The 20,226-nt window shown below is 35.8% G+C and overlaps 1 protein-coding gene across 3 annotated transcripts in view; it reads right to left on the bottom strand.

The window, feature by feature from the left end:
- The window catches only part of CUL3 (cullin 3), a 110,736-nt gene that overhangs the window by 13,776 nt on the left and 76,734 nt on the right, over positions 1-20,226 (bottom strand). For all 3 annotated transcript variants that reach the window (XM_066344947.1, XM_066344945.1, XM_066344948.1), the window contains 8 exons: positions 18,189-18,334; positions 17,087-17,263; positions 15,965-16,135; positions 15,269-15,376; positions 9,942-10,066; positions 9,276-9,372; positions 7,452-7,586; positions 2,101-2,287 (listed from right to left, as the gene is read on the bottom strand). In XM_066344947.1, coding sequence (XP_066201044.1) covers positions 2,101-2,287; positions 7,452-7,586; positions 9,276-9,372; positions 9,942-10,066; positions 15,269-15,376; positions 15,965-16,135; positions 17,087-17,263; positions 18,189-18,334 — 1,146 coding nt within the window. The remainder of the gene's footprint in view (positions 1-2,100; positions 2,288-7,451; positions 7,587-9,275; positions 9,373-9,941; positions 10,067-15,268; positions 15,377-15,964; positions 16,136-17,086; positions 17,264-18,188; positions 18,335-20,226) is intronic.

The raw sequence follows: 20,226 nt of genomic DNA on the forward strand, positions 1-20,226 counted from the left end.
GAGTATATCAAACTAAAAAGCTTTTGTGCAGCTAAAGACAATAAGAACAGAATAAAAAGACAAACTATGCAATGGGAGAACATATTTGACAATATGTCTGATAAGGGGTTAATAACCAAAATTTATAAAGAACTTGTAAAACTCAATACCAGAAAGACAAAGAACCCAATAAAAAAATGGGCGAAAGAAATGAATAGACACTTCTCCAAAGAGGACATACAGATGGCCAACAGGCATATGAATAAATGCTCAACATCACTAATCATTAGAGAAATGCAAATTAAAACCACAATGAGATATCACCTCATACCAGTCAGAATGACGCTCATCAACAAAACAACATAGAATAAATGCTGGCGAGGATGTGGAGAAAAGGGGACCCTCCTGCACTGCTGGTGGGAATACAGACTGGTGCAGCCACTGTGGAAAACAGTATGGAGAGTCCTCAAAAAATTAAAATTCGAACTGCCTTTTGACCCAGCTATTCCACTTTTAGAAATATACCCCAAGAACACCGTAGCACTGTTTCAAAAGAAGAAATGCACCCCCATGTTTATGGCAGCATTGTTCACAATAGCGAAGATCTGGAAACAGCCCAAGTGTCTGTCAGTAAGATGAGTGGATTAAAAAGCTGTGGTACATATATACTATGGAATACTACTCAGCCATAAGAAATGATGACATCGGATCTTTTACAACAACATGGATGGACCTTGATAACATTATCTGAGCGAAATCAGTAAATCAGAAAAAAAATAAGAACTATATGATTCCATATATAGGTGGGACATAAAAATAAGACTCAGAGACATGGACAAAAGTGTGGTGGTTATGGGGTGGGGAGGGGGAGGAGGAGAAGGAGGGGGTTGGGGGAGGGGAGGGGTACAGAGAAAACCAGTTAGAAGGTGACAGAAGACAACTGGACTTTGGGTGATGGGAATGCAGCATAATCAAATGTGAAAATAACCTGGAGATGTTTTCTCTGAACATATATGTACCCTGATTTATCAATGTCACCCCATTAAAATTAAAGGAAAAAAAAACCCTGCTCACAGCAGGGTCACTTACATGTTTTTAAAAACAGAATATGAGTTTTAAGGGTTTCAAAGATGAAAAAATTCACCAAAATATAAATAGCTGCATGTAAAGATCAAACTTTAGATAGATAAATCCCAATTTTGAGAAGTCTGTAAAGCAGCCTGTCCAGGCAGTGGCACAGTGGATAGAGCGTCAGACTGGGATGCGAAGGACCCAGGTTCGAGACCCCGAGGTCACCAGCTTGAGCGTGGGCTCATTTGGGTTGAGCAAAGCTCACCAGCTTGGACCCAAGGTCACTGGCTTGAGCAAGGGGTTACTCGGTCTGCTGAAGGCCCACAGGCAAGGCACATATGAGAAAGCAATCAATGAACAACTAAGGTGTCACAACGAAAAACTGATGATTGATGCTTCTCATTTCTCTCTGTTGCTGTCTGTCTGTCCCTATCTATCCCTCTCTCTGACTCCCTGTGTCTCTGTAAAAAAAAAAAAAAAGGAAGTCTGTAAATCAGTTTTAAAAATGGATGTTCACTGTTTAGAGTTAACCAGCAAAAAAAAACAAAAAACAGTCAGTTAAAAAGAATAACTTTCTGGCCTGACCTGTGGTGGCGCAGTGGATAAAGCATCGACCTGGAAATGCTGAGGTCGCCGGTTTGAAACCCTGGGCTTGCCTGGTCAAGGCACATATGGGGGTTGATGCTTCCAGCTCCTCCCTCTTCTCTCTCCCTCTCTCTCTCCCTCTCTCTCCCCCTCTCTCTCCTCCCTAAAAATGAATTAAAAAAAAGAATAACTTTCTAAGTAGTAACCTGTTCATACAACTGTCCTTCATATCTTGAAAACCTATGAAAATAAGTATAACATTCAGTGCTATGAATTATTACTTTTTTGAATATTTACTGTACTTAGATTTGCATTTTGACAGGAACACATATCAATAAAAGTTTCATTTCTTAAGTCTCCATGTCATACAGTGCCAGAAAAACTTCCTTTTTAAAAGACAAATTTTGAACAGATAGAATTTCTAGAGAAGAAAAATATAATTTCTTTAGGAGGACATTGTAATACCTGTTTGAATCTTGACTCTGTGCAGTTTGGATGTGAACTGGTCGTTCACGGTGAATATGTGACCATTCTCTATCTCCTTTGACTTGGGTTCTTTGGTAAGAACCCGCTGTGTTGGTTTACCACAGGCGAGGGACTGCAAGGCTCTGACAAGTTCTCTTTCCGGGATGTCCGTTTCTTGTTGAATTTCCTGAAATTTCATTAGATTGACAAAATTATAAATAGACTTTTTGAAATAGTAAAGCAGATTAATTAGTAAGCAAAACTGAACACACAGTTTTGGTTAGAGAATTCCATTCAAGCAATAATTTATAACCAAGAGATCCTTATTATGATACTTCACTAAAATCTCACTTATTTGAATTAGAGAAAGAGGTGATTCAAATTACAAAATACTGAAAATACATGTAATACTTTTTTGTTTCAGGAGATGCAAGGCCTAATCTAAAAACGTCACCCAGCAGGGACTATCAGGAACCTGCTTTAATATTAGGTGAAAGTGTTAACCAACATATAATTGCTACTTTTAGAAATATTCTACAACCTTCCTTCCAAGTTTATGCATACTACTCCTTTCCTTAGGAACTTTTGTAGAGAAGCAAAAGTAAGCTTAAACTAAGGCCTTCTAGCATACAATCAAAATTTATAGTCCAAGCTGACTACATCTTCTACTGTTTGTATGACCAAATTAAAAAAAAATTAAATATCTAATAATTAATACTAAATATAAAAAGCAATAAATCTGTTTTGAAGTGCAGGTGATAACTGTTGCTACGTATTATGAGACAAATAAAATACAAAAGCAATTCAGGAAAAAAACCCTTGAACAACATGGGTTTGAACTGTGTGGGTACACTCTGGATGTTTGTTTTTTACAGAGACAGAGAGAGGGATAGATAGGGACAGACAGGAACGGAGAGAGATGAGAAGCATCAATCATCAGTTTTTCATTGTGACACCTTAGTTGTTCATTGATTGCTTTCTCTTATGTATCTTGACCGAGTAACCCCTTGCTCAAGCCAGTGACCTTGGGTCCAAGCTGGTGAGCTTTTTGCTCAAACCAGATGAACCCGTGCTCAAACTGGCGACCTCAGGGTCTCGAGCCTGGGTCCTCCGCATCCCAGTCCGACGCTCTATCCACTGCACCACCACCTGGTCAGGCCGGATGTTTTTCAATACAGCTGACCCTTCAGATTTAACGAATCCGGGATGGAAAACAGTATTGTTGTACTCCTAACCACAGTGGTTGAACCTGGGGACGTGAGGGGACCGCCACTGTAGACGCAAGTCACATGTGGACTTTCACTGGGGGGGGGGGTAGGTGTTGGGCTCCTAAACTCCACCCTGTTCTAGAGTCAACTGTGAAAATTTCAATTCATCATAATCTTGAATCTTTTATGTTGAATAACTCGTAGCTGTCTTTTTCCTTTTTTTTTGTATTGACATTTTCCTGGTTCAGCTTTAGTACTAAGGTTATGCGCGCCTCAGACATTTCCCAGTCTGTGTATTTCCCTGAATCTGTGTTTCACTTTTTGGGTTCAAAGTTCCTTCTGTACAACTTTCTATTTTAATTTGCTATTGTGTTATTCCAATCTTCTATATCCCCTTTTTTGTCTGTCAGTCGGTACATATGAAGAATTTTTATGATTGTGAAATTTACCTCTTGTACTTCCATTTTCTTTTATATATTGTGGTTACATCACTAATTGTAGTAACTTCTTGATGACCTATTATCACCATTACTTAGTGATTTGCTATTTAAATTTTATGACAGTAATTTTGCAATTGTCCATATCAGCTTTTATATTTAGATCTACTCTCAGAAAAAAATTTAAAAACATAATAAAGAACATTCAAGAAATTTGTATTAATATCCATACCTCTTTTAAAACCCAAATGCTAACTCCCAAATCCAAGGTATAGGCTACCACTGTAGATATTTCCTCATTTTAGCTGCTGTGAACCACAATACAGACTTCTATTCAAACAATATATTATATATATATATAAAGAAAAAAAAGCTTCAGTAACCTCACTTCTATGAATTAATTACATGTGACACTACAAATAAATGATAACTTAAAAAACTGGATTTATTGATCTTTTAGAGAAAAGAAGGGAGAGAACACTGATTTGCTGTCCCACTTATTTATGCATTCATTGATGGATTCTTTTCTGTATCTGACTGGATCAAACCACAACCTTGGTGTCCTGGCATGACACTCAAATCAACTGAGCTACCCAGACAGGGCGATAAATGCCACCTTTTGTAGGTAGCTGGCCTGCAATGATCTTGGTATGTTTTAACCTTGTGTGGTTCCCTCACTGTATCAGGAGTGACTTGGGTGACCAAGAATACAAGGAAGTGACAATATGTGACTCCCAGGCTAGGTGGTAAGGTACTGCATGTTTTGCCTGGGCCTCTCAGACTGACTGCTCTAGGGAAAGCTGGCCACTGGAATTCAAGAGAACTACACAGCCGAGTGGTAAGGCCCATGTGGAGAGAAACTAAGACCCCTTACCATCAGCCGAAAGCATTTGCCAGCCACGCGGGAGGAGGTGCACCCCAATAGCCTGGAAGTGTCTTCCAGTCCCAAACAAACATTAGATAACTGAAGCCCCAGGTGACATGTTAATGCAACCTAATCCGAGACTTCAAGCCAAAAACCACTCACTGAGCCTTTCCTGAATCCCTTACCCACTGATATCACAAAAAGATTACAAATTGTTAGTGGTTAAGTTTTAAGATTCCTGATATAGCATAACTAATATACAATCATATTGAACTCATAAAGAACATTCAAACATAAACAATCCGTTTCTTTTAAATTAATTAACTACCTCCTCTAATATATGCAGATGCTTTCTATGAGAGCTAAGGAAACTTACTTTACAGACTAGAGTGAGACACATGGTGTGAGGAAAGACATCTATCTCATGTACCTTCTCACTGTACCTTCAGATCAAGATGCCAATAGTCAGAAGGCTTTGGAGTCATAGGAATAGCATTCTATACATGGCATTTATAGTCAGGCTTCCAGTTTGTGACTTAGCTAAAATTCAAAATATTAAGACAAATTTTCTACTTAGTTTTACCTTTTACCCAATCACTGCTTATTATAAGCAATGACCTCAAATTGATTGCTAAAGGCAGAAGTTAGCTTGAACCATTAAAAATATTACCAATTCCAATAATGACTGTAGAAAATGAACTTATTGTTTTTATTTTTACTGTTATTTTGGCAGTTCTAAAAACCAACTTTAGCAGTTTTCAAGTAGCTTACTTTGCTTAAAATATATTATCCATGAGAGGTATAGACTAAAACAGCCAATCTATTAAAGAAAACAATTTCACTGGTTTGAAAAGGCTTTCAGTATCTCAGAAAGGTACTCAATACTTGCTTAATCAACATTCGTGGGAATCAAACATTTATAACTTGTGCTTGAAAATTAAGATTCTTCCCTAAATAAGACTCACCTGGAAATATGTAAAAGCAAAATTACTGACTTGGCCACTGACCTAAAACATAGATTTCCAAACATTTCCTTGAAAAGTATCCACAAAAATGGTAATCTCGTAAATTTTTCGCTTCACATAAATGGAAATATGGAGATGAGTATTAAAAAAATAGGCCTAGAATTTAATCTTGCTCTTAATTTCAAACTTAAAATGATTTCTTCCTATGTTCACCAATATCTGAAAACTGGACTTCAAGTAAGTATAAATATGGCAGTAATTTTATAACTTTAAAAAATATATTCATTCTTTATTTTTAAATTTAAACTTTGTAACAATCACATGATCTTCATTTCAACTCCAGCCCACCCATTTAAAGGTATGGGGAGAAAGAAAAAGGGTAATAAAAAAGTCAGCATATTAAAAGTTACTGTAAAAGAAAAATTAATAAAAGATGGAAGGAATCTAATACTATTAAGATAGTGTGAAATTAACAGAGGAACAGACATTGAAATCAATGAAATAAGAGACTGACTCATACTCATACGGTCAACCACTTTTTAATAAAGGTGCCAAAATAATTTAAAGAGATAAAGACTACTGCTTTCTACAAATGATGCTAGAATGCAAAACAGTATCATTGTTTATCAGTGAATATCCATGAAAGTAATTCTTAATCCTTACCTGAAACCACTAAAAAAAATTAACTTGAAATTGATCACAGACAAATGTAAAGCTAATGCTATAATCCATTCAAAAGAAAACACAGAAGAAATTCCTTGTAATCTCGGGGTAGCCAATAATTTCTTAAACAGGATATCAAAAGCAAGAGCTATAAAAGGAAAAAAATGGCAACTGGACTTTGTCAATATTAAAAAATTCTGCTTTTTAAAACACCACTAAGACATTCACAAGGCAAGTATCAGTCAACACTGTGAGAAAATATTCCTAAGGACACGAATCTGATTAATGATTTGTACAGAGAATTTATAAAGAGCTCTCAAAAACTCAAGACATGGACACCTCACTAACAAAACATGTAGGTGGCATATGAACACACAGAAAATGCTCAACATCATTTGTCATCAAAGAAAGGCAGATCACAGTCAATCCACATGAGATATAATTACACGTCAACTAAAATGACAGTAACAAATTTTGTAGGGAAAGTGGGCAAACGGAACTCTGCTACACTGCTGGCAGAAATGGAAAATGGTACAACTGCTTTGGGCCAGTTTGGCAGTTTCTTAAAAAATTAAACATATCGTCCTATTGATAAGAGAGCCTCAAACTGACAACAACTCAAATGCCCATCACCAAAGATGTAGTGACCCATATAACAGAGTGTCACTCAGCACTGGAAAGGATGAACTACTGAAACTACACACACAACAACATGGACGAATCTCAGAAACACTGTGCACAAAAAAAGCACCAGAAAAGCAATACACATTGTACAATTCCATTTATGGGAAATGCTAGAAAAGTCACCTAATCCATGGTGATACAAAGCAGATCACCGGCTGCCTGGGTACGGGGACAGTGGGAGGGAACTGATTATGGTGGCAGTTATAGAGATACATACATCTATTAAAACTCGTCAGACTGTGCACTTAAATGTGGTATGTTTTATTACATAAAACATATACTTCAATTAAGTTCATTTTAAGAAGTCAAATAAAACATGACCTAACAGTGTATAAGTTCATACAGCTCCATGAGCCCAATATTATGCAGTTTTCTCTAATGGCACTCAAAGGTTACTCAAAGAGTAATACTACTAATAATCCTCAAGTATGAACTCTAACGGTTATTCAAATAAGAAAGGCTCAAGGTAACATGTGAGAATTAGAAACAACACTATTGGTTAAAATGTACACATACAACCAGCCCATACCTCGAATGTGTACTTCTCTCTATTATTGAAGAGCATTAATATGGTCATCTGGAAAGTGGAGACTTGCAGTATGTGCTTCCGGGTATTGGAGCCAGTGACTTGTGCCCCTCCAACACCAACTTCAGATCCATCTTCCTGTTTCATTTTAAAAATAAAACATTAAAAAAGATATAATTATTTCCTGGTAATTTTAACAGCATGCTTGAGAAATACCCCTGTAATGTCCAAACCCTCCTTTACAAAACTATGTAACTTATTCCTATAGAAAAAGAAACTTATTTAAAACCCTGTATGTTGTGCATGTTCACAAAGTCTTTATTTCTATCGTATTTTAATTTTACAACTAAAACTGTTTTAACAGTATTACATTCCCTTTACTTACTTTGCAAAAGTGGTAAGGTTAAGTTTGTTTTTGTAAGAGATCAAATACTAGCATAGGTTTGGGGTGGGGGGAGACTCCTCCTGGCTCTATGATTTAAGTACAAAGTAGAAATTTCAGTCTTAGATACTTAACATATAAATTATTTTAAAAACCTGATCTGTTTAATAAAACTTCAAAAGATAACACGATTTAGTAAAGAAACTTCTCCTTTAAACTAAAAACAACCAATAATTAAAAGTTAAATTCTTTAGTATTCCTGACCTTCCCACTTATAAATACATATATAACAATTTCTAACATTATTCAACTAAATGAACCATAAGAAATAGTTCCCATTTAAGTTAAATATAAAAATTAGAATCCATGCAGCCATTTTCAACAATATTAAAAAAAACCCACTTTGGTGTTATATAGTATCATATAAAACTACTAAAATTCTAGATGACAGCTTACATATTATTCTTTAATTTTTTCCTAGAAGTTGTTTATTACTTTTCTATTTTAAAGCAAATGACCCTGATGTGAGTTATACCAAGTGATGAAAGTACTCTGAACAGTGGTCTTCAAATGCTGGTCCGCAGACCACTGCCAGTCACCAGAGATTCGGTGTGGGTCTGTGACAGAACTAACCCGCTGATGTTCTATGAAGATTACAGTCTGGGTCTCACTCTACATGGAGTACATTCACCCTTCATCAGGGACACTCACATGTTCATATTTGTTTCAATTTTTAATAGTTATTTCTACTTAAAAATACAAAGTTTGATCTATGTTTACCTTCTGAATATCTCAACAAACACACACGGATCTATAATCTTCATATGACATTAGGATGGTTAACTCTTTGGTGGACCAGCCCAAAATTTCTATCAGACCGCAGACTGGCAGTTGAAAACCACTGCTCTAAACCTCACAATTTCAGATATAAAAAAGTGTTACTTTTTAAAAAATGAAGGCAATTCAGTAGTCTAGAACTCATTTTAAAATAATTACTTTAATAACATTTTGTACGTCTCACAAATCTCAAGTGTTAATGTTCTCAGTTTTGATTATTGAGAAATAATGATTACAGAACTGAGAATTTTGAAAAGTGACTCACAGTTCTGTATGCCCTCAAATCAAATTACATTTTATTATTTTATGCAATATGGTTCCAAGTCTTATAAATACAATGTATAATTAATCATATTATTACTTAATCCTTAAGGAAGGCTACTGGTATAATCTTCACATTATCAAATGAAGTTACATAGCAACTGAGGGAATAGAGGGAAATACGTATAAGCAAAAGCCAGAGCCCCCTACCCCCCTGGCCTATTTCATATTTGAACCAAGTATGGAAATAAGAGAAATAATTTACCCTAGTCAGGAAGAATCAGAAACAGTCCCACAGACTAATTGTAAGTACTTAACATAAGCAGGGTCACACCATCAACACCTACTTTTTTAACTGGGCCGTAAAAGGTGGCGTTGAGATCGGCAGAACCCATGTGATGCTGGAGTGTGAGCTGTCGGCCGCTGTGTTTCGCTAAGTAAAACCTTCAGCAAATCAAACCAGGTTTTAAAGACTCATACAATGTACATACTTAAAATGATAAACTACAGAATGATAACCGTTAACAAACACACATGTCAGGGAGAGTTTAAAAGATAAAGAAAACCTTAGGAATCAAATTCAGTTCCAAGTTTTTACATAAGAGGAAACAAGAAAAAGAGAAGAAAAAAGGGGGAGGAGGGGGTGGAGAGAGACAGAGAAAACCACAGAGCTAGGTTAAAGGCAGCATACTAAATGTCTCCCACGGGTCCCCACTGCCCCAGTCTGCTGCTCAGCCTGCTACGCCTAAGACCACCCTTCTCCAACAATCAGATATCAAAAACACAAACTATATTGCTAACAATGCACTAATGCTGAGGGATTTATCAATAAAACATTCCTCTGAAAAGAATTTATGCACTGTATATTAAAAGCATAAAGAATAAATTCTCCCTTTGAACACAAGGTACTAAATGGAGTATATTCCTCTTTAATCAGGGATACTCAAATGCTCATATTTCTAATTTTGGATAGTTATTAGTACTTAGAAATACAAAGTTTGACCTATTTTTACCTTCTGAATATCTCAAAAGCATGTCTTGGTGCTGGTGGGATGTTGCACTTTGGTGTGGCTGACTGGGTGGGCCAGTACCCTGTTGTGAGCACCCGAACTGTGAGATCAACACCACCTAAAGATACCTGTGTAAAGGACAAAGAGGTATTTTCCATACACACTTTGTTAACTATCAAAGTAGTTAGCTTCATGTTTGATATTAAGTAAATAAAGCATTATCTTCTTAAAGGTTAGACAAACAGTGTTTCTCAAATTTTAGCTCTCCTGGCAAATATTTATAATTATTAAGATACTGACTTAAAAATACTTACCAAAGGATAGTTGTTAGCATGTGAACAAAGGGTTACCAGTGTCACTGAGAAATGCAAACTTTGGGCCCTGAAGTATTTTTAGATAAAATGTTAAGGGATAAATCATATCTGTGCCACATTAAAGAAAAGTCTAGGATATCTCTCATCTCAGTTTTTTTTTCCAAATACTTTATTTATTGATTTTACAGAGACAGGAGAGAAAGGGGAGCATGGAATGGGAAGTATCAACTCATGGTTGCTTCATGTTAGTTGTTCATTGCTTGCTTGCTGTATGTGTCTTGACCAGGGCAGCCCAAGGTTTCGAACCGGCAACCTTGGCATTCCAGGCCAAAGGTTTAGCCACTGTGCCACCACAGGCCAGGATCTCATCTCAGTTTTTAAGTACTTTTATCATCTTTACTTCTATCCTATTAATATATATTTTTAAAATTTATTTATTCATCTTTAGAGAGAGAGAGAGAGAGAGAGAGAGAGAAGGGGGGAGGAGCAGGAAGCATCAACTCCCATATGTGCCTTGACCGGGCAAGCCCAGGGTTTTGAACCAGCGACTTCAGCATTCCAGGTTGACGCTTTGTTCACTGCGCCACCACAGGGCAGCCCCCATTCATATCTGAAGTATACCGATCAACCTGTCTTTGCATGCAGTTCACATTCTCACACCCTCTACATAGGACACGAGAGCCAGCTCTGCAGAGGAGGTGCTCTATAAATATTAAAATAATGAATAACTGCCTCTACAGAATATATGCTAGCATTACTTTTACAAGATAGTTTCTCTTTTTAAACAAATTAAATTTTTAAGAAAGCAAAGCACAGCAAAAAACCTAACAGGTAAAATATATATTATCTTTATTATTGATAGTCATAGCTTGTTCTAAAACATTATTGCATTTTTGTCTAACCTGAATAATTCAGTGATGTAGATTTCTAAAAGAAAGAGTTAAGTTTATAAAAAAAATCAACTATTCTACATTCAAATTTATTCAAAAATACCTATTAAACTACTAGCCCACTTTAAAGAAACTAGCACCAGAAACCCTAGATGCTCCGAAGAGATGGTCACAGCAGACTCTTAGCTGATGGCCAGAGGGGCCGCGAACTCGTGGTATACTTGCAGGCTGAGAGGCGAGGGGGCTCACAACTCGGTTCAATACACCTAAGAGAATAGTCTTATTTCTTCCCCTATTTTCTTACAGCTTTTAACTTTTCTCTTTAAATTTTATGTATTAATTTTGAGAGAGAGAGGGAGAGAGGAGAGAGAGGTGGGAAACACTGATCTGTTCCTGTATGTTCCCTGGAGACTGAACCGGCCCCTTTACAACTGGGACAACGCTCTAACAACCGAGCTACCTGACCAGGGCCTTCAAGTCTTTTCTTAAAATGCCATTTTTTAAAAGAGGCCTTCTCTCATCACTTTTCCTTGTTACAGATTTCCGCTGTATCTTCCATCGCTGGCTAAGGTGCTATGTGTGTACTAATCTTGTTTCTCATCGTCTCCCAGAATAGGCTAAGCTCCAAACGGCAGGGAATTCTGTCTGTTCTGTTCTCTGCTGCACACCAGTGTGCAGAACCATGCTTGGCACAGACCGCACTTAATGAATTACTTGTAAAATGAAAAAGTAAAAAGAGCCTCAAGGAACTATGATTCTGTGATCTGTGTCTTCTGTTCCTCGCTATTTCAGAAATATTTTGAAGCCATTAAACCAATATTCAAACAACACATGACAGAGGCAAGTACAGAGACAGAAGTTCCAGAAAAATCTATGAGGATATATGATTTGCTGATGTAAATAAACAGAAATATGACAGGACAGGTAGTTTTTCAGACCTGTCCTGTGTTAAAAATAAAAACATAGGGGAAAAAATGAACAAATACTTAAAATATAAGGTCTACCAGAAAGTTCTGTCCGTTTTTGGAATAAAACAAAATACAAATTTTTCTTACCGTCAATAAACTTTATTAAATAATATAATTGCCATTATTATTAATGATTTCTTGCCAGCGTGGGGGCAATTTGTATATCCCATTTTTGAAAAATGTTTTATCTTTTGATGCAAAAAATTGAACCAGTGGTTAATATCTTCTTCATTTTTGAATATTTTGCCCTTCAAAAAATTTTGTAAGGACAAAAACAAGTGATAGTCGGAGAGTGCCAAGTCCGGAGAATATGGTGGATGCGACAGACATGCTTCTGTAGCATTTCTTCCTTGTTGAAATTCGTAAAAATTACAGTGGCGTAAATGAACTTTATCAGTAGCCATGGGTACACTATCGCTTCACACATAAGACTAACGAGAATCAACTTTGTTTTAGTTAATTTGCTACATCAGTATGTATACATTAAGTGATAAAAATAGAGAGGCACAAAAACAAAAAAACAAACAAAAATATCTTTTTTGTCCTGGTTGGATAGCTCAGTTGTTTGGAGTGTTGTTCTGGAGCGTGAAGGTTGCCAGTTCAATTCCCTGGTCAGGGCACATACAGGAGCAGCTCAATGTTCCTGTTTCTCTCTCAGAAAAAAACAAAAAAACTAACAAAAATAGAGAGGCACACATGCATCAAATAAACGTGCTTACGTGTCGAAACTTGTTATAGAAACGGACAGAACTTTCTGGTAGACCTTATACTTTCAGGATAATAAAGTTATCCAAATAAAATATACAATTATTATGACAATTTTAAGGAAGTACTTGATTTGACTTCTAAAACTAAATGCAAGAGTCACTCTTGTTATATAACAAGCAAAAATTGTAAAGAATCACCTGCTTGAGGATTGGTGATATTTTAAAAGTGGGTCAATGATTTCAGAAAGCTCAGGATTTGTTTGATTACTCTGTCAATTTTCATCAGATCTTTCTAATGTAGGCTTAGGAGACAAAGGCTTAAGGTCTTGAGTATAAACAATTATATAAAAGCCAACAATTACATTCAAACAACAACCTTACAGTAAGTGCAAGCTGCAACTGGATTAGCAGGTATATAACTGTGAGCTTCTTGATAACTATTCTACTTACTGTAGTTAACAAATTATTAAGTATGCTCCCCCACAGTGAAAGATACATCTGAAAAATCAAAATGTAAGACTAGACCATTCTCAAACTTTGGAACAACAGAAAATAACAAAGACAAACAATCTGATGAAATCATCATGCTGAACAGTCACCAGACACCCGCTATCCCCCGTGAAGGAAACAAATCAACACAGAGCGATCAAGAGTAAAGACCGTACTTTTCGTATCAAAAGCCTTCAACTATCACAGACAAGGAAATTAGTGAGAAAAATAGGTCACACAGAAAAGGTAACTTAATAAAACAGTAAGGGTGCGGATCCCATCAGGGACAGTCCCATACAGATGGCTTCAACAGAGTACTTATTTGGACCAGGTTACTTCCCTACCTCTCAAAATGTGCGAGATTAGTGGAAACAGGAAAAAAAAAAGTCATTACATGGAAATACAATTACATCAATATAGTAGAATAAAATACAAATTCTACACAATCTTTAAAAAGAAAAAGCTAAGATAATCACATTACTCAGTTCCTGCCCACCCAAATGTCTTTAAATCACAGCCTCATCTTTCCTGCCTCAGCCCCTCTCCTCCACTGTAAACACCAGGAGGGAAATCACAAATCCCTTTGGGTCAGAATGCCTCAATATGTACTTGTCTGTTTCTACAGAATAAGCTATTTTCACATATTTTGTTATGATGGAAGCATAGAAGTGATAATGTAATATTTAAATATCTAAAGAAAGACCTCAATTTTTTTTTAATGGTTGTGACATCTTAATTACAAACTGATGATACAGTCACTTCAAAGAAAAACTTTTAAAGAAAAACTATGGAGTCCCCTATGCTAAAGGTAAAGTTAAAACAGTTAAAAATATCGTCCCTGGCCGGTTGGCTCAGTGATAAGAGCATCGGCCTGGCGTACAGGAGTCCTGGGTTCGATTCCCGGCCAGGGCACACAGGAGAAGCGCCCATCTGCTTCTCCACCCCTCCCCCTCTCCTTCCTCTCTGTCTCTCTCTTCCCCTCCCGCAGCCGAGGCTCCACTGGAGCAAAGTTGGCCCAGGCACTGAGGATGGCTCTGTGGCCTCTGCCTCAGGCACTAGAATGGCTCTGGTTGCAACAGAGCAACGCCCCAGATGGGCAGAGCATCGCCCCCTGGTGGGCATGCCGGGTGGATCCTGGTTGGTCAGGCGCATGCGGGAGTCTGTCTGACTGCCTCCCCATTTCCAACTTCAGAAAAATACAAAAAAAAATTTTTTAAATAAATAAATAAAACAGTTAAAAATATTAATCTTCACGGAACCCCATCAGACTCCAAAGCCATACAAGTTGTAGCTCACTGCGTTCTGGAAGTTGAGTGTCAGTATTTTTACACTGTGCTCATATCCCACCCACCCTGAGGGTGCCGGGCCCCTGTAACGTCGATTAAATATGAGGTAACAGAGATAACATAATCTTGGAGTAAAGTGAACTTATTATAAATCAGCCTTCATAAGCCCAGTATTCTTTTCACAATCTATAATGACTGAAACAGCAGAATCATTCTATTTATTAAATTTTCAGCACATTCCTTCAAGTAGAAAGGATAATCTAATTTTTAGAAGAATAACAAAAATAATTTAACATTAATAGTTAGAAAAAGAGGTATTAGAGAAAAATAATTTTTAAAGCAATCAGACAATACAAATCTTGTCATTAATAACATTTTAAAAACTGATACCAGTAGTACAGTTATTTGATATATGGGTGAAAATGCCCATTACAAAATGACTTTACATAAAAACATATATATGTAGCTCTGGCTGTTAACTCAGTTAGGCAGTGTTATCCTGATACACCAAAGTTGTGAGTTCGATCCCCAGTTAAGGCAAATATATGAATCAATCAATGAATACATAACTAAGTGGAATAACAAATCAATGTTTCTCCCTCCCTTTCTCTCTAAAATCAATCAATCAACTTTTAAAAACCATACAGTCTATGTAAGGAGAAACTGAGAATCTTACCCCAGTTGCTTGTAGATGTTGCCTGAATTCATCCATAGTTGTGTTTGAGATGCTCATATCCCTAAACATTCCTTCCAGTTTTGATGTGAACTGACATCCACATTCAGTCTGCAGAAGTAAACCACAAATATACACAAATAAATGATGGGTTTTTCTATGAGAAAACATATGAAGAACACACTAGTTCATGTTACTGCCATCACTTCTAAATCTTTCAGTAGCTGCTCTATGACTATGGGTAACAAACTTAAGTGTGTTTAAAAATAACTCAAGTATCTGATTTGAAAATAAAGATTCCAAGTCTTTTTCAGAGATTCCAATAACCTTACTGAAGGGAGGGCCCAGAACTCTGTGTTTTTAACAAGCACCTCAAGTGATATGGGTACAGGTGGTCTATGAACCACAATTCTGTGAACAAACTATACAATAATATTCCCTTTCCTGTTTCCATTGTATCCGAACCCTACCCAGATCTCCACGAATGTCTCCTTCTACACCAAGAGAAACTCCAGCAAACTCTGAATGTCTGAGAACTTGAACAGATATTAAGTAGAGCCTGCTCAAAGTCATTCTAGCTTTATTAATTTATAAAAAGTGTTTTATAGGAATTAAGTGTTTTCCAATCAAATGGTGTTGTTCAATCATGAGATGAACATTTAGTTAGGTGCACTCCAATCCATCTTATATACACCTTACCTTTAACTTGGATATCATATTTTTTTCAGAGTCATCAGAAACACTTTTATTTGTGAGAAGTCTCCTTGCCAAGTGTTGCTTATAATAACGTTCAAATACATCTTTTTCTTGCATAAACCTAAAAAGGACCATTGCCTTATCCAATATTGTTTCTACTTCTTGTTCTGTTAGCTGCAAATCAATTAAAAGACTATAAATAATTCAAAAATTTTAGTTGTACAAAAATAGCACCACCATTCAACAGTTTACAAACAATACTGTGACCACAAACATAACCATCTGGCTGAGGGTCAGAAGGAGGGATCTTATTAGAGAAGGTGCCTCCTACTTCACACTGCAGCACACACTCACACCCTAGTCTAGTGCAGTCTCAGCCAGGGGCTGACACGGAGTCCCATTCCCTAGGGTTACCACTGAAATGATACATGGCTGGATTCAAGAATGACAAAAAACAGATGAAATAAAATTGTAACTGCAACAAAGAATATTTTACAATGACTTTACAAAATAAGTAGGCAAGAACTTACATAGCCAAAGGACAGATATTTCACATAAGCTCATTCAAAATTTAAATTGTACAAACAGAATAATAATAATAATGTTATAATTTAAAGAGTAAAAAGGCCCCTTGCTTTTATCTTTTAAATAAGGGAAAGACGCTGGAGTGAGCTTTCAAGATCCCAGATATAAACCTGAGCTTCGGTATATGCTTTCAAAGTATTTTCTGATAGGTATTTAGTCTGTGCCTCCAAATTCTTGGCATCCAAGTATTACCTGATACATAAGCCCAAGAATCAGATGAGAGCAACAACATTCTGTGCTATGCGTAGCTGCTTCCCAGTTCCTTAGTATCTCTACAGCATAACTACCCTCACAGTCTAAAGACTTTGACAACTATGGTGGTGTAGCTGTTTTTACACATTAAATGAAATGTCAAACTTCGTCTGAGCATTTCAAATACCTTAAACAAGTTTCTAAAAGATCACAGCACATATTTAAGCACAACAAAGGGCTATGCTTATTTTTCTATTTACAAAATTCCCTAATTTGATTTCCTAAGTTTACATAAAATTTTTTATCTGCAAGTAACATTTAATGTATTTTCAAATACATTATACTTACCCCTTTGACTCCCTTTTTCAGCTTATCATCAATAAATAATGAGAGGTATTCAGGGGACCTGGAGTTGAGGTTGAGAAAATACTCAAAGTCACCCGCAATAGTTTGTTTAAAGAGCCGGTCATTATTAAATGACTCCTGGAGGAAGCGATCAAACCTACTCTTCAGATCCAATAAGCCCTTCCAAATAAAAACAAAGAAATTTAAGATAGATTATAATAATTTTTCTAGAAACAATACATGTATGAACATGCATGTTTATTTTCTTTGCCAGTAATAGAAATGTCTGCATTTAGTGTTAAACTTATAGATTCTATATTTAAGCCTATATTGAAAAAAAGTCAGTGATGAGAGAAGTATTCTATCTTGCACTTATCTATAACTCAACTGAAAATGAATCAAAGAACTTCCTCACTTGTTTGTCCCCATCCTCTATCTTTACTAAATGAGCAAACCCGAGAATATTAGCTATAAACAAGCTCTTGCTGGGTACTCAAGAGTGGTGTCCCAATATGCCAAGGTGGCAGGTTCGATCTCCAATCAGGGCACATACAAGAGTTTAAACCAATGAGTACATAAATATGTGGAACAACAAACTGATGTCTGCCTGTCTCTCCTCCTCCCTCCTTCCTTCCTCTCTCTGAAATCAATAAATACAAAAATCTAAAACATGTACCATAAAAGTCCATTATTTATATTAAAACACTAAAAACATGGAGCAGAATTTATTCCTACTGTTTGAAAGCAAAACATTTTGAAACAAAAAGTATTTAACACACACACATATATATATATGTTTTTTAACATGCAAGGTATATAAACACTCAGGCAAATAAAACAGTAGAGAGAGTAACTGTCATTCTTAAGACTATTTTAAACATACAACCTTTGCCAAAGAGGATCCATGAAAAGAGGTAGCTGGGCCTGGCTCCCTGATATATAAATCACTGACAAAATTCTGAAATATTTAGGATAATTATACCTATTAGTTTACTACTGGGACAATTAAGGTAAAAATACAATACATGATATGTAGCACTACTGACCTTTCTAGCACTTGTCAATATTACCATAAACTTAACAAGAGCTTTCTGTCTTTACTTACCTGGATATAGTCAACGGGATTCTTTCCTTCACCTTCCTCAGAAACAAGGGCTTTACCTTGCTCCCTCAAATAGGAACTCATACATTCACACATGGTTTTCAAACCATTTGGCACACGACTAAATAACTTGTACATGCAAGCAAGGTCTGCAATCAGAAAGAACATACAAATCAGCTATGTTAATGATTAATAAAAAAATGTGAATCTGTTCATGCTGATTTGTGATACTTAAACTTATTTCTTTTCTATTACAATCATTTGCTGACATGGAAAACTACTAAAAAAAACCAACCAAACAAAAAAAAAAAACCCCAGCAGCCTTGGCCGGATAGCTCGATTGGTTCAAGCATCATCTCAAAGTACACAGGTTGTTAGTTCAATCCCCGGTCAGGGCACATATAGGAGCAGATCGATATCCCCCCCCCCACACTCCCTCTCTTGCTAAAATCAATAAATATAAGTAAAAAACCCTAGCAAAATATAAACAGCAAACAAAACACACGCTAGTTAATATTATCACTGCAATTTATAAAATACAGGTTTCAGATAAGATACTTTGAAAGCATCAATGTCTCAGCAATTTTAGTTTACATGAAAGAGAAAATGCCCAAACAGCATAATAAACAAAATCACAAAATATAAAAACTGCAATTTTGAATTTCTGCATAATTTATCCTATATCATTCTAATCTAGAACCTAGTATTACTAATAATTGTACATCAGGCGGGTAATCTGGATCATGGTATAATTTGTTGTGAATGTAATTAAGAAAAATAATTTTAAACTAAATGAAGTCTTATAGATATTTTTAAGCATCTCTAAAGAGTTCAAACAACCATGAAAATAAAATAAAATATACTAGGATTTATTTCATTATAAATCATGGTGAAGTTTATATAAAATCTAGAGTATAAATTCCTATTCTTGAATATTTTCCTTAAAGCAATGTCTAAGATTTCCTAGGTATTGTCTTAACACCAGTACCTGTATTATAAAAACTGATTTATCTCACTTTTTTAAAATTTAGAACAAAAACTTTAAACACTATTTTTAATATCCTTTTCATAAAATTAAAATATGGGGCTGAAATACTGCTTTTCCATGTCTAGTGTTTCTTTTAAATAAGCAATTACAGGGACATTTCAGGGTCAGAACTTTATGATGATCAAAACCTTTTGAAGATAGTGTTAAAATTGCTGTTTCTAGATCAGAGGCCAGAGATTTTTCTATCAAGTGCTCGATAGTAAATATTTTAGATCTGAGCCACATACGCTCCCTGTTGCTGTTGGATTTTGCCACTACACAAGAAAGACGCCATAGGTGATATATAAACAGATATGACTATGTTTCAATAAAATTTGTTTCTCACATTCAGCATATAACCAAATTTTCCACATTAAAAAGAGCTATTACAAATTTAACAGTGTGAACATATACTACAGAAAATTCAGCATATCAAATACTTCTAACAAAATGGTTCCCAACTTATATATTTTGCTCTTATGTTGTTACTCTTTTCCTTAATTACATGCTGTATATTTAATTGTAGTAAGTTAATACAATTTTGTTGTCTTTCACTATATACTAATGTATGGCATAGTGGAGTTGTGAGAGAAAACGAAAAACACTTGGTATTCAAAACTTAAAATATCCCTACTTCTGTACCAATAAATCAATAAAATGAGATACCATTTAACGTCACAGTGCTATCTGCACCTGATAATCAAGTTCAATCTCCATTCTTGGTGGGAAAACTGGTTTTCACTTTCTGACTTAAGAGACATTCAGCTTCACAATAAAGCTCTGTCCCTGCCCTATTCTCAACATAATGCTCAAAAGCAGAGCCTAGCAAAATTAAGACATTTTGCAATTATGTTTCTAGTGGAAAGTCAGGAAAAGCAAAGCCAAGATTTTACAATTGAATTTAGAATCACAGAGAGTTGATTACTTGCTGAAAATACTAACTGCTAAATAGAGAACTATGGTAAGTAGTCAACTATTTGTGGTATTTCTTCATTTATGTACTTATTAAGCACT

This window comes from Saccopteryx leptura, chromosome 7 (assembly GCF_036850995.1).
Source record: "Saccopteryx leptura isolate mSacLep1 chromosome 7, mSacLep1_pri_phased_curated, whole genome shotgun sequence".
Taxonomy (NCBI): domain Eukaryota; kingdom Metazoa; phylum Chordata; class Mammalia; order Chiroptera; family Emballonuridae; genus Saccopteryx; species Saccopteryx leptura.